We start from the raw sequence: 12,850 nt of genomic DNA, 5'->3' as shown, positions 1-12,850 counted from the left end.
AAAGGTTATTTATATCCTTTACCTCACTCCCACCAACACACAAATTAAATTCTGTGTGCAAAAATCTGCTTGCAGGAATGGATCATCTCCTCATTCTTGGTGAAATACCTCTGGGATCTGACAGGCATTCCAGCTCAGCCTTTATAAAGAACTCCACGTGTGTATGGGTGTGCTCACCCAGGGCTCTCCCAAGTCCTTCCCTTCAGAACTTCTAGCATGCAGTCCTCAACTGCACTGTGTGGGAAGTTAATATGTAGGATAGAGAAAATATCAGAGATGCTGGTCCATATCCACTTGGACTCCTGCATCTTAAGCAATCTGAGGAGGAGTGGGATGGTCACAGCTATGGATAACCAAAGCCTTTTTGTGCACAGTCCCAGTTAGAACAGCACCCTATTTATTCCAGCTTTTACTTGTGCCAGGTAACAAAGGATCAAAAAGCTACCATCAACTTCCATACCCCAGTTTCTAACTATGTCTAACCCCTAGCTGAATATTCTGAGAAAGTGAGCTCCATTTAAAATGGAATTATTTTCTTTTAATTTGTATGCAACTCCCTTTAATTCCTCCAGTATTCCTCTTTCCCTTATTCTCTTTTCTCAGTTCCTAACCAATCAACAATTCTTCTTGAAGTAACAAGATTTCTTTTCTATTGTTGCTTGGCTACTTTTCAATATAATCTAGCTTTAAAAATTACTCCCCTATATCAATTTACTCAAATAGCCATTGTTTTTACAAAAAGAAACTGCTTGGGACATCTTTACCCTTTCACAGTACCAGTGAAACAGAAGAAGCAGTATTAATACAAGAACTTCAGTAACTGGTGAGCAAAATAACACAATTTGTGCCCAGACTTCATTTTTACAAATAAAAGACAAGCTACAACCTTGTAAGTGCAAGTTTCATTTCAATATTTTTAAGTAATAAAATTAGAGGCAATTTATTCAAACAAAACATTTGAACCTTGGTGTAACAAGAGCTGAATACAGTAGCAAAATACCACAGAGACGACAGGCCAGCTATTGCAAACTTCATGTATCACAGAACTACAATTACATCTCCAAATAAATCTGTTAAAATTATACTTCACTAGTCTAGATATGATTTAAGAACTTAATATTTTTCTTGATTATTAGCAAACCCACAATTAGCAATGTAGAATGCCAGCTACAAAAAGCAAACAAGAAACCAAAACAGCAAACTCCCACAACTCTTCCTGGCCTAGCTGTAAAACTAGCCAATGTAGGGTGAATAGTACAATTTCTTCTCCCCTGGCTTTCCCTGACAATCTGTCACGCTCTTGTGGAGCTGAGTACATTTGCTCCAAGGCACTGAGTCTTCTGCACTTCCAGCTTGTTTAGAGAAAGCACAAAATAGCTCTATTCAGAAGAATATGATCAGTCCTTCCGTTTTTGTTTACTTCTTCAGAGGCTGATTTCACACAGTTTATTGGCCTAGTTTGCAAAATTACTTTTTCAATGAAGATAATTAAGAGTGCTGCTTACTTCTTCTATAATTAATCAGGAGTAAAAAGCAAAGCAATTTTTAAAAAAACGAAAATACCATAGATCTCTCTCAGAAAAAAAGTGAAATGCTTTCAAAGCAGAAGATGATCATTGACTATGCTATTTTGCTTATCTCAAAAGGGCACACACTTGTTAAGCTAGCAGGAACAACATATACACTTTTATCAGAAAACCTGGCTTCATAAGCTTAGGAAGTTTCATAAAAACTGCAGGAGCATGTGTATTCACTTTGGCTTCAAGTCAATGCTTCTTCATTACTATTTTACTCACACACAAAGACTCCTAAGTTTAGGAGGTAAGCTGTGGGTAACAAACAGCTTTACTCTACACTGGCATCAGAAAGGGGGAAAAAAAAGGCAGTCAGCAAATTCAGTGATGGGTCACAAAAGTAATCAAAGAATTTTCTGAACAAAAATATTTAAGCTGTTTTTTCAGCCAACTCTTCCTCTGTATCTAAGGAAAATAGTTAAACATTATTCAAGAGTCACCATTAAACGAGGAAACAATCTTACTACAAATGGACTTTTAAGACCTAATTGCTTTCCAATCAGATCTTCCAAAAATTTTCATAACAGGAGATATTTTAAGGATGCAAAAGTAGAATGTCACACATAACTAAAAATACTATACTACATAGAAATACTATTACAAAGACACAAAACATATGTATTAGCATAAAATATGCTGTAAACCAGGCTACAGGTCCAATCTGCTCCTGAAACAGTCCTGAATTTATTCTAGCACAAAGACCAGATGAATTCTTTTACACTCCTAGACCTCAATTCTTTCATCCTTGCAACTGACCTGTAATTATTACCTTCTTAGAATCACTACAGAAGATGTAAAAAACCTGAAATTACAGCTTCTAGCCACAGTAAGTATTTCATAATATCTACCACGTGTCATTTTGCTCTTTGGAAGAAACTTTTTAAATGTGAGGTCATCATAGTCATCGGGGTAGTCACCAAATAGCATGGGTATTTGACACTTATTTCATTTGCCAAGATTTAAATGGTCATCGTTACATATTTGTGCCTCCACATAAATCCTTCTCCATGCAGGTGCATGAGAAGTATTGACCATTAAAAGCTTGGAAAGGATAAAATGATGCAGCCAGAGCCAGCATCCCTCAAGCAGAAGGGACAGCAATACTGAACCTGTTAAGGAGAATTTTTTTGGTCTGAGCCCTGCCTACTTATGATCCTACAGTTACAGACAGTTTAGGAGTGTCTATCAGTGATGTTCCCTTCCATGATTTACACTACTCTTCAGTAACATGTGGTGCACTTCACCCTGCAGTGTTCTGGTCATTCCAGGCAGCACCCACTGCCTCCTTTGCCAGGGCCCACGTCAGAGCATTCCCAGAATACACACACAGCTGTGTGACCTTCCCCCTGTCCTCAACAGGCCTTATCTAATGGAACTGAAGAGATGTCATCACCTTACAGTGTCTCAGTACAAAGCCCTACGCCGTGTTTGGACAGAACACTGCAAACTGCTGCCACTGCTTTACACCTCTCCACTGAGGCCTCGAGATGTGCTGCTTGTAACAGGGTATCACATAGATTCCATACACAGTCTTTTGAAAAGAAACTTTAAATTGTAGAAAATCATTCTGCAACAGGAGCAGCTCTGCTTTGCTGCGATTTTTTTCGGCTTTTGACTGCACTGCATCTTTTTCATATTCTCTTCTGCCTGGATGAGCCTTGTCTATGTCTATTCTGCTTTCTACTGCTTAGAGGCCATTTGGATAAATGCCTCCCATTTAAATCCTAACATTCAGCTCAAAAGGCTCCTCTTTCATAGCAGGCTTAGAAATTCTGTTTAGTGAGCTGCACATCTAGTTACCAGAAAGCAGTTTTTAAGAATACACACAAAGCAGAAGAAATCCTTGAGCTTATTCCAGAAAAAAATTTCATTAACCTTCTTTCCAATTGTCCCCAGTACAGGGAACATAAACATATTTTGGCTAATATGATTAGCAGTTTTCCATTAGTAACCCAGACAACACTGTGAGAAGTTCTGGACTGTGCCCAAGCACCCGTGGCAAATCACAAGATCTGTCTGGGAAATTTTTCTGACCGACAGATTCCAAAATTATAAGCAATTCTCAAGGCAGCTTGAAAATCATGGAAGGCAATAAGTGCATTTTAACTGGTCTTTCTAAACCACTGTTTTTACCTACCCATGGCATTAGCAGGGCCATGAAATTCATCCATTTTAGAGAAGCTGTTAACTTTCCACACCATAGCAGCTGTATCACAGCAAGTCACGTGTCTAGAATGAAAATGTTCAGTCTTCTGTATGCAGCTGTAGCCACCCACCCACACTAGCAACCACTGGAAGAGCTCCAGGCAGCAGTGTCAGCAAGCTCTTGCTACAGCCCGCTTCTGACTTCGTGCTTTTTGTAACCCCTCCAACAAACCTCTAAACATAGGAAAATCCAATGTCAGAATAGAGAAGAAAATGCACAAGTTTGACTTAAATCAAGCAAAGGAAATCTTATCACCTATGATCTTGCCAGTTAATGCATCCTTAAACCAGTTTGCATGCATGCAATTCCCTAATTTATGTTTGGGCAATTATCACTTATTCCTCAAAGCCAGGCAGCTACCAGAACTGGTTTTAAGAGCCACAACTAAAGGAGCTGTCTGGGGCCTTAGAGGCCCATTAGCCTAACCTGAACATCAGGGCAAGTCACCTAGTGCATGAGAGAAGTAGAACCCTACACACTTTGTAATCTTTGTCCAGGATCAGAGTAACCTGACATTTGTTTTATTCACCACAGTCCTCCCACTTGCCTCACTGGGAAGCTACTCCAGCAAGGAAGTAGAGCAAAAGGTGGTTAATCTATCCCTTAGCTGGGCAAGAGGATGAACACATCAACCAGATGAAAAGGAGAGCTCTGAACAGTCTGCTGGCATCTCTTCTTTATATTTCGTTAAGAGAGACACAGCAACTTAAAACTTGCATATTGCACACAGCAGTGGGACACTGGTTCTAACCTCCAGTTATTTTCCCATCTCCAATCCCACAGAACTGACTTAGCACTTGGCAAGTAAAGAGGTCTGGGGAGAGGGGGGTTAACCTGACATGCTCATGAACTAAAGCTTTAAGAAATCTATTTAATGTATTTACCCAACAATAAACTGAGGAAGAAAAGCTCCTTTTGTTACGGACGAAGTTGGCACTTACTTTAATGAATAGTCTGAAAACAGTTTGAAATGCCAACAAGCAAATGAGGCAATGAATAAAGTAAAGCATCTTTTTTTACTGTTTCCCATCCAAAATGTGGGATGCTTTTATCGTGCAGCTAAACACCACCAATGTCAATGGTATTTTTAGCATTTAAACACTACCAAGGTCCATTTAGCATTTTAGGTTAGCCCAGCACTTACTCATAACTGTTTCACTAGCAACTGGAGTAGATGAAACCTGAGCTACTTGTCCTGAAATGCTTCACGGACTAGTTGTAAAGGACATTTGGGGTACAAGTTTTGGGATCATGCCAGTCACCCATGATTTGCTGATATCACCCATGGTGTTGATGACGACTGCCAGACCATTGTGCTGCATTAACATCACACAGACTGTGCTATCTCTTATCTCTTACTCAAGTGATTTACTAGATCTTCTTAGGGCACGTATGTATGAAACCTTTTGCACAGCTTTAGGTTCACCAAGGAAGATTCTTAGAGGACAGGAAAAAGAAATAAAAATAAATCTGAGCAGGATTTCATCTCCCCTTGTTTCTTTCAAATGTTAATATAGTGAGTCTGATTGTCCCTTAACTTCTCCTACCTCTGCTAAGGCTTATTTCTACTGTCACTGTGCCAGAAAAACCCCCACACATAAACCTTCTTCCATGCACAATCATGTCAGCCACACCTGCTCTAGGTTCACGAAGAAGTTTGGTTTGAATTTGCCTTGACTTTTACACTAATGATGTGTGAAAAAGTAAACTGAGATGCAAGCAACAAGCAGCTTTGCTCTTCTCCATGCCAAGATGATAGCATGGTTCACCAAGAAAGGTTTTACCAAGTCAGATGGTTAGGTCTAAAGTCTTTGTAAGTCTAGAAGAGAATTCAGAGACACTCAAAATGTTTTAGTGCTTCAATCTAATAAAATTATATTTTTCCTTCCTCCACCACCACCCCAAGCAGCACATTTTAACTTCTCCCTTTACACACATTCACACTCGCTGGCCAATAAACAAGATAAAAGTTGCTGAAATGCTCCTACATGCCTGAGACAGTAAGATAAACTTGAAATAGTGTGGGCCACTAAAACAGTCAACACTCAGCAGTGAAGACTTCCACAGGAGTCTTAACTCAATCTGCTCTGTAGTACCACCCCTTTCCTAACAGGATGGTGGAAAGTCAGTTCAGAAGGTGGAGTCAGCTGCTTTAAACCAGCCAGCTAATAAATTCTTCTTTTCCTTGGTAAATTAAAAAACCCAAAAAACAGGGCACTTGTCATTTTCACTGATTATTTTCCCCAAAGACAAAAAGTATAATCGATCAAGAAGGGAGCAACCATCAAGAGAAGAAAACTTTGCATTGCCTTTTGCTCAGAAACTCCCGGCACAGGAGCATCAGCTATTGCTTATTTCCTAAGCATGTGAAATGGAACCAAAGGAACAGAGTTAATATATCTGGAATTTTAGTCAGTGCATTAAAACTGACTACATCATGCTCAGAATTACTCAAGAGCTTTGGGATGTACAACAACAACAACACGAGACTGATTTTCAAAGATGCTCCCACTGCAGCCAATGGTGGTGGTGCTCAGGTGGGCCATTTACCTGCCCTGGGCTGCACAAGCTCTGCTGCAGCCACACAGCTGAGCCCAGGAGCTAACCTGCTCATCTCTGTACAAAACTGCTATTTCACAACAAAAGTAGCAGAAAGCTCCTGAACTCCTTAATTGTGATCCAGAAGAGTGTTCAGGGTTCTAAATCATTCAGGCACTTTCAAAAGGTTTCCTCAAATTTGCAAATCTAATTGCTCATCTAAGCTTAATTCAGCTCAATTTTAAAAATCAGCTAAATTGGTCCTAATGCTGATGACACGAAAAATGCTCTTAAGCTTATTTAAGGTTAATTTGGTAATTTACCAACATAAAGGTTAAGCTGACTAAAAGTGGTTTTTTTATATAGAATTTTATAGAATTTTATTGACTTGGCTATAATGGTAGAAAAATAGTTTACTCAAACTTCTCTAATACAGACAAGCTCATAACCTTACTTCATGTAATTCTTCTCTAGATTAAAAAAAAAAGCCATAGAGGAAAATGACACCAATAAATACAGTTTTTGTTCTTGCACAGTTACTTGAATTTTTCAGGATATTTAACAAAGCAATCACCAGTAGGGAAAAAGCACTCTTGTTTCCCCAACTTAAATCATCCTTCTTGTAAGGAGTAGCCCTCTTGTATAAAAAATGCTGCTGTGAATAGGTCTAGACTTTACACAGCCATGGGTCACTAATTTAATTAGATTTCAAAGCAACTATTCTACCTTTACACTGAATACAATACTTCCTGTACCCTCCCTCATACTAAAAGGAATAAAACAATCTCCCAGAGGTTTACACCTCAATGCATGAGGAAACAACAACAAAGTGCACACACAATACCTTGAGTTACAGATGGGGGTTTATATTGTTCCAGTTATTAGGAAAACCCTAACTACCTGCTAAGTTGGTATTTTTAGGAAGGAAACAGAAGCTTTTCTCCCTTCTCTTCAGACAGGATTCTGTTGGACCTGCTCTGCTCAGAAAATGACTGCCACCATCCCAACCTCAGTAATTTCCCCTACTAAATATGAGCTTTTGCTCACACAAAAAACACCAAACAAGCTTCTCTGTATGAATAAAATAAATTTTAAAAGTGAACTTTACTGGTAACAGTAGAAGACTTTTCCTTCTATAAGAAAATAGTAGGGCTTGTAGGGTTTTGCTTGGCGGTAAACAGTAGGGTAGAGCGAGGATAGGAGCCCTGCGGTGTATCAGCGTTTGGTCTTTTGAGCTTTTCTCCTTCCAAACGAAAATGGGGGCTGCAATTTCCACAGGGTTCTTGTATCACATGTGTTACCACACATCTCTGACTCCACAAGCTTACTGCTTTCGCAATTTGAGTGATTAGCATGGATTAGTTACCTGAGGAGATTGGGGGTTTTGCCCTCACCAAAAGCCAAGAGGGAGCACTAAGAAACCAAGTTCATATTCTCCTCTAGGAACTCATGTAGCATTTCAAAGAATTACACAAGATAGGAGCTGTTACTGGAAGTGAAAGCACACTATAATAGACAGGATCATTTGCCTCCAGTTTCACCACCTATAAATGACATGAAAATACCTATTATTTGACACTATCATACTGCTACACATTTGTGCTGTTTTCAGCAACATGTATGTAAAGAAAAACCAGCTACAACAACTCTATGAACAGTCTGTGCAAATAACTTTGTTACTGTTAACAGTCCAACTTCACCTTACTCTACTGAAGAGGATGCTAATTCAGCCTTGGTTTAACTGTAACACACAAGTACATAACTTTTCCTCCTCTACTCTTCCACATGAAAACAAGATGCCAGCTTGTATCACACAAGAAGGGCAGGGCAGTTGCCAGGCTATAATCACAGATTCTTCTGGATCTCAATATAAATGAAGCACTTATGGCATTGATTCCCACAGCTGACAATAAATGCAATTCTTCTGCAGGCAGCTATAGGCTACTCCTCCCTTACATGTTGTGCACACAGTAAGAAAAGAGGATTTTGTGAGGAGTGGATATGAAGATGGCACCACCGAAATTTCTGGAAAGTCTGGTTATTGTATTTTGTGAAAAGCATTCTTGCTCTCTGTACGACAAATTAACAGCAGTAAAAGGTGAAACACACCATAACCTATTCCTACAGTGCAGTATTTCTGGAAATACAATGGTTACTAGGACACAGCACTTTTGATGCACAAATGAAACTGTAATTATAATTGTCTCATTACTCTCATGTGTTGGCTAGTGGTAATGGTAATAATATGAAAGTGAAACAATTACAGAATGTATGAAAACACGTTTCTAAACATCCATTCCTCTTTCTGAAGTCCTCTTTCTGATCTCATTACAGAATTACTGGGCCACAATACTAATTTATCATCGTATAATGGAAATGAAAAGTCAGTTAATTTACAATATCCAGTAATTTGTTATAAAGTAAGAATGCTAAAGAGAGCTGTTTCACAGCTTCTGTGAATTTCAGTCTATGGGTTCAGTTATTTTAAAGTCAGCGCTGTGATGAAAAATCAGACTTTCATGGTATGAAAACTTGAAAAAAAAAAAGCAGATATTTGAATGTAATTTAAAAATTCCCACGACAGAGATGTCTGGTGATCCATGAAATGTCTAAACCACAGACCCAAACATACTGCATACTCTCACATGCACATGAAAAGAAAGGAGGAAAATGAAAGTAAACAAACAATGTACAAAGGTGAGCTTATTTTAATCTGGTCATAAATAAAAACCACAAGGGCAAAATTGCTCCCCCAAAAGCTAGAAAGCAAATCACAAAAAGTGAAAGGAGTTTAGTGGGAAAAAAGATCACAGGAAGGAACAACAGTGATGAAAAATGGACATGAAGGGAAACTGAATTATCTCTTTTCAAATGCAGCACTCTTTTCTAGTCACAGAAGACAGACACTCATTTCATTGCAAGAAGTTTAAACGAAAAAACAGGAAGGCACAGCTAAGTGTAACTAAGGGGTTAACAGAAGTTTGGGGAGTGGGGTCCCTATCCTAATTAGGAACATAGCAAATAAAAAACAATTGTTATCTTCTCAATATGGTCACTTCAGCTTTACAAAGTGGTAAGCTCTAAGAGCAGGCGCCGAGGTGACCTTAGTATTAATTAGGAGACACAGGACAGAGCTCTCATCCCATTACAGGAAAATGTTCCTTAGCACCAGGATACAACAGGGAAGAAGGGAGAAGATACAATGAGTCAAGAGACATAATCCAGCACTGCATTATTCCCAAAGACAGTACCATCTTGAGACACTTGAGGATGCCCCCAAAGGCCAGCACTGGGGACCTGAGGCACACGCACACAGAGCCCCTTGATACTCAAGAGAGGTGTAACTGGGATTAGAGAAACTGTTAGAGCTGTGATGCCAGTGCTGGAATCAGAGCTGTGGGATTTAACAAGAAAATGAAAGCTGTCCATGCCACATCCCTCCTTCTACCTTCTTCTACTCCATAGCTCTGTGCTTGAGCAGCACCAGCTCAAAACCACACTTGCCACATGAGCAGAATCCTGGCTACTTCTATCTACAATAGTGGCAAACATAATTTTACTGCCTTTTCTGATTTTTTTTTTTAAACCACAGAGCTGCTTTATCTCCAGCATAGCAGAAGTTCATATGGAGAGGGCTGACTAATTTGAACTGACTGCAGACAAGCTGGTATGGGCATTACTGAGTGGCATAGACCAGGGACCACCAGAGAGACAAGAGCTTGGTAGTAAACTGTTATTTATTCACAACACATAGAAGAATGTGTCAGCAAAGACTCTCAAAGTGAAGCACATTAATTAGTTAAGCCTACTCAAGTTTTGTGGCTATTTTAAAATTAACAGGGTTGAGTAAACTAGGGCAAGCAGACAAAAAGGCCCACATCCTCAAAAGCACATTGTGGGTAAGCTGTATATTGTCTTTGTTGATCTGGATCTAAATGGATTTCAAGGTTAATAATGAATCAATGAGTTGAATACTGTTTCCTAGATTTCTATCTCTCTGTGATTAGGCTCTTATAACAACATGGGATTCAAGGAGTGTCTTACACTGCATTATATGAGACCAGAGCTGGTATTAAAGAACTTTCAAACTGAAATTATGTGAGTGTTGACTCATCACAGCATGAACCATAAAGCTGAGTCCTGCTGTTGTCGTTTTTACATCTTCATGTAACCATATGCAAATTAAACCACAAACAGTAAAAGCAAAATAAGAAAGCATGGTGGGTGTCAAATTTGCTGTTATCTTTTATGGTATATATTTATAGGAGATGGATGAAGCACTTTACAGTTAGCAAGAAATCTTTGATGAGAAGAGAAATACTTTTGCCTGCCAAACATTCAACAATAATTAAAAGTAATGTTAACATACCTGTTTCTTCTCTGCTCTTTTTTTCCAACTGTGCCACTTGTATCACTTCAGCAGCAGCATCCCTTACTACCAAGTCTTCATTCTGCAGCAGTAGAATCACACATTTCCATAGACCAAGGGTATCAGACAACCCTATATTTATTTGTGAAGAAAAGTTAGAGTTCAATTTCTCATATGCATCTAAAGAAGTTAGAGAGCTCTGTTTCCGACACATGAAAAGCACTGGCAAACCGCTGGGAAAAAGACTGGCAATATGAACAGAGTATTTTCAGAATTTGTGAACCTTATCTAGGTGGCAGACTCAGCTTCGTTTAAACAGTGGGCAACAGATAAGAGAATGGGCCTCTCTATCTGGGTTCAACTTTAGTCATGAGTGCTCTCAATTTTCTAAAATTCCTAGGAGTGTAGAATTCCTATTTGGCAACTTCAAAAATCGCTGACCAACACACTGATCATGGAATTGCCATTGCAATCTGCCTGGAGCAGAGGCTGCCAAACCAAGCTTTCTTCAGCAACTGCCAGTAGTGCTGGGCACAAGTGCTATTCCCTGCTGGAAACAGCAACTGACCCCACTTTTCAGGGATCTACCCATCACTACCTTCTCCCACATCCACCTGTCCCCACCACTCACCAGCAGGCCCTGCCAGCCTTACACCCACTCTCAGCTAGAAACAAGTTTAATCCATGGGGTGATTACATTACACAGCTAAGACTAACACCAGAGAGAAGTGCCCAGATAGAGGCGCTCATCTGGTAACGCCCAAGGCGGGCAGACAGCACACACCACCCCAGTGGAAATCCACACCTCCCATACTTCCATACTTCCCTTGCAAACTCTTGTGCCACTTTTGGCTGCCACACCATGCATGACTAGCTCAAGTCACTCATCTGTACTCCTAGGTTTGCTGGGGTATTTTTCAGCTGACTTTTCAAGTCTTGTTGAACGTCCTGATTAAAGGAATCCACTGGAAGGTCACTTTTAGGTCCAGCCAGCTGTTAGATTATTACTTTCTAGTAACCACAGACAACACGAGTTGCGTTTTATTTTCCTCTACCACATTTTTAGCAGGTTTATCAGAGATTTGTATCACAAGGCTAGCCAGGCAACTGTATTCACTGCTTGGCCAAAGTAAATTACTCTAGGCTTTACTACACAGGCAGAAGAAGCATTCCTGTTTTATCTGTTTTTATCCCTATGTGGCAATGGCATGAAGTATAATTATTTCAGAAAGAAGTTGCTTTGTTTCCTAGCATGGACACACTCAATAATGTTATACTGGTAAATCTAGGAGAGAATAATTATTCCCTTATAGATTCAATTGCCATATTTCCCACCTAGACATGTTTCTACTGTATCTCCAGAAGCAGTGGAAGTCTACAAAAGGAATTTGCATAAAGACTTTTTCTGGACCCTCAAGCAGCGTAATGAAGAAATGATGAGGTCACCCAGAACAAACAGACATTCACCCTCTTTCTCTTAGAAACAGTAACGGAAGCTCTTGGGAATGACTACAGCTTCATTTCATACAACCAGAGTTTCCTTTAACTTCCACTTTTTACTACATGTGGTCAAGCAAGCTGATGCAGAAGGCGGCATAGAAGTCAAAGCTGTTTACATGCACACAAGCCCTTTAAGGGAATTATTCTGGGTTTATATCATTACAGCTGATCACCAGCCCATGCCCTTAATTTGCCAAACTCCTTACTGCAGTACTGACAGTTTCACAGTGAAGATTCCCAGACTGACAATTCTAGGTACTGTGAAGGGTCAGCTCTGCATCTTTCTTCCCCTGGATCAATTTGAGGAGCAAAGAGCTAATTCAGATGGTTTGCCCACCAAGGCCTTGGGGCTATATTCTCTGGGCTATTTGGAGAGCACTTATATTTGTTTAATCATCTATTTTCATTTGTTTTGTTAGGATTTTACACAGGATATAAACTGCTGCTATTTTTTATTTCAGACCTTCACATCTGCCTGACTGGAAAGCATGGAAATCAGCAACTGTTTTGACAAGATCAAAGAGGAAATTGTTGTCCATCATCTATGGACCACATCCATAAATAACAACAGATGAGAAGCACAGCATTTTGGAGGTTTTCACTCCAATACTTCCACTGTCTTCATTTCACATAAAATGGTAATAATGTCTGTCCAGTGAAGAG

General features: G+C 39.5%; 1 protein-coding gene across 1 annotated transcript in view; it reads right to left on the bottom strand.

Annotated features, from left to right (window-relative positions):
* Positions 1-12,850, bottom strand: part of THADA (THADA armadillo repeat containing) — a 150,025-nt gene that overhangs the window by 16,510 nt on the left and 120,665 nt on the right. The window contains exon 36 of the mRNA XM_056486272.1: positions 10,688-10,819. Within this exon, the coding sequence (XP_056342247.1) occupies positions 10,688-10,819 (132 nt within the window). The remainder of the gene's footprint in view (positions 1-10,687; positions 10,820-12,850) is intronic.

This window comes from Oenanthe melanoleuca, chromosome 3 (genome assembly GCF_029582105.1).
Source record: "Oenanthe melanoleuca isolate GR-GAL-2019-014 chromosome 3, OMel1.0, whole genome shotgun sequence".
Taxonomy (NCBI): domain Eukaryota; kingdom Metazoa; phylum Chordata; class Aves; order Passeriformes; family Muscicapidae; genus Oenanthe; species Oenanthe melanoleuca.
Note: the sequence above shows the minus strand (reverse complement) of the source record. Positions and strands in the feature narration are given on the sequence as shown.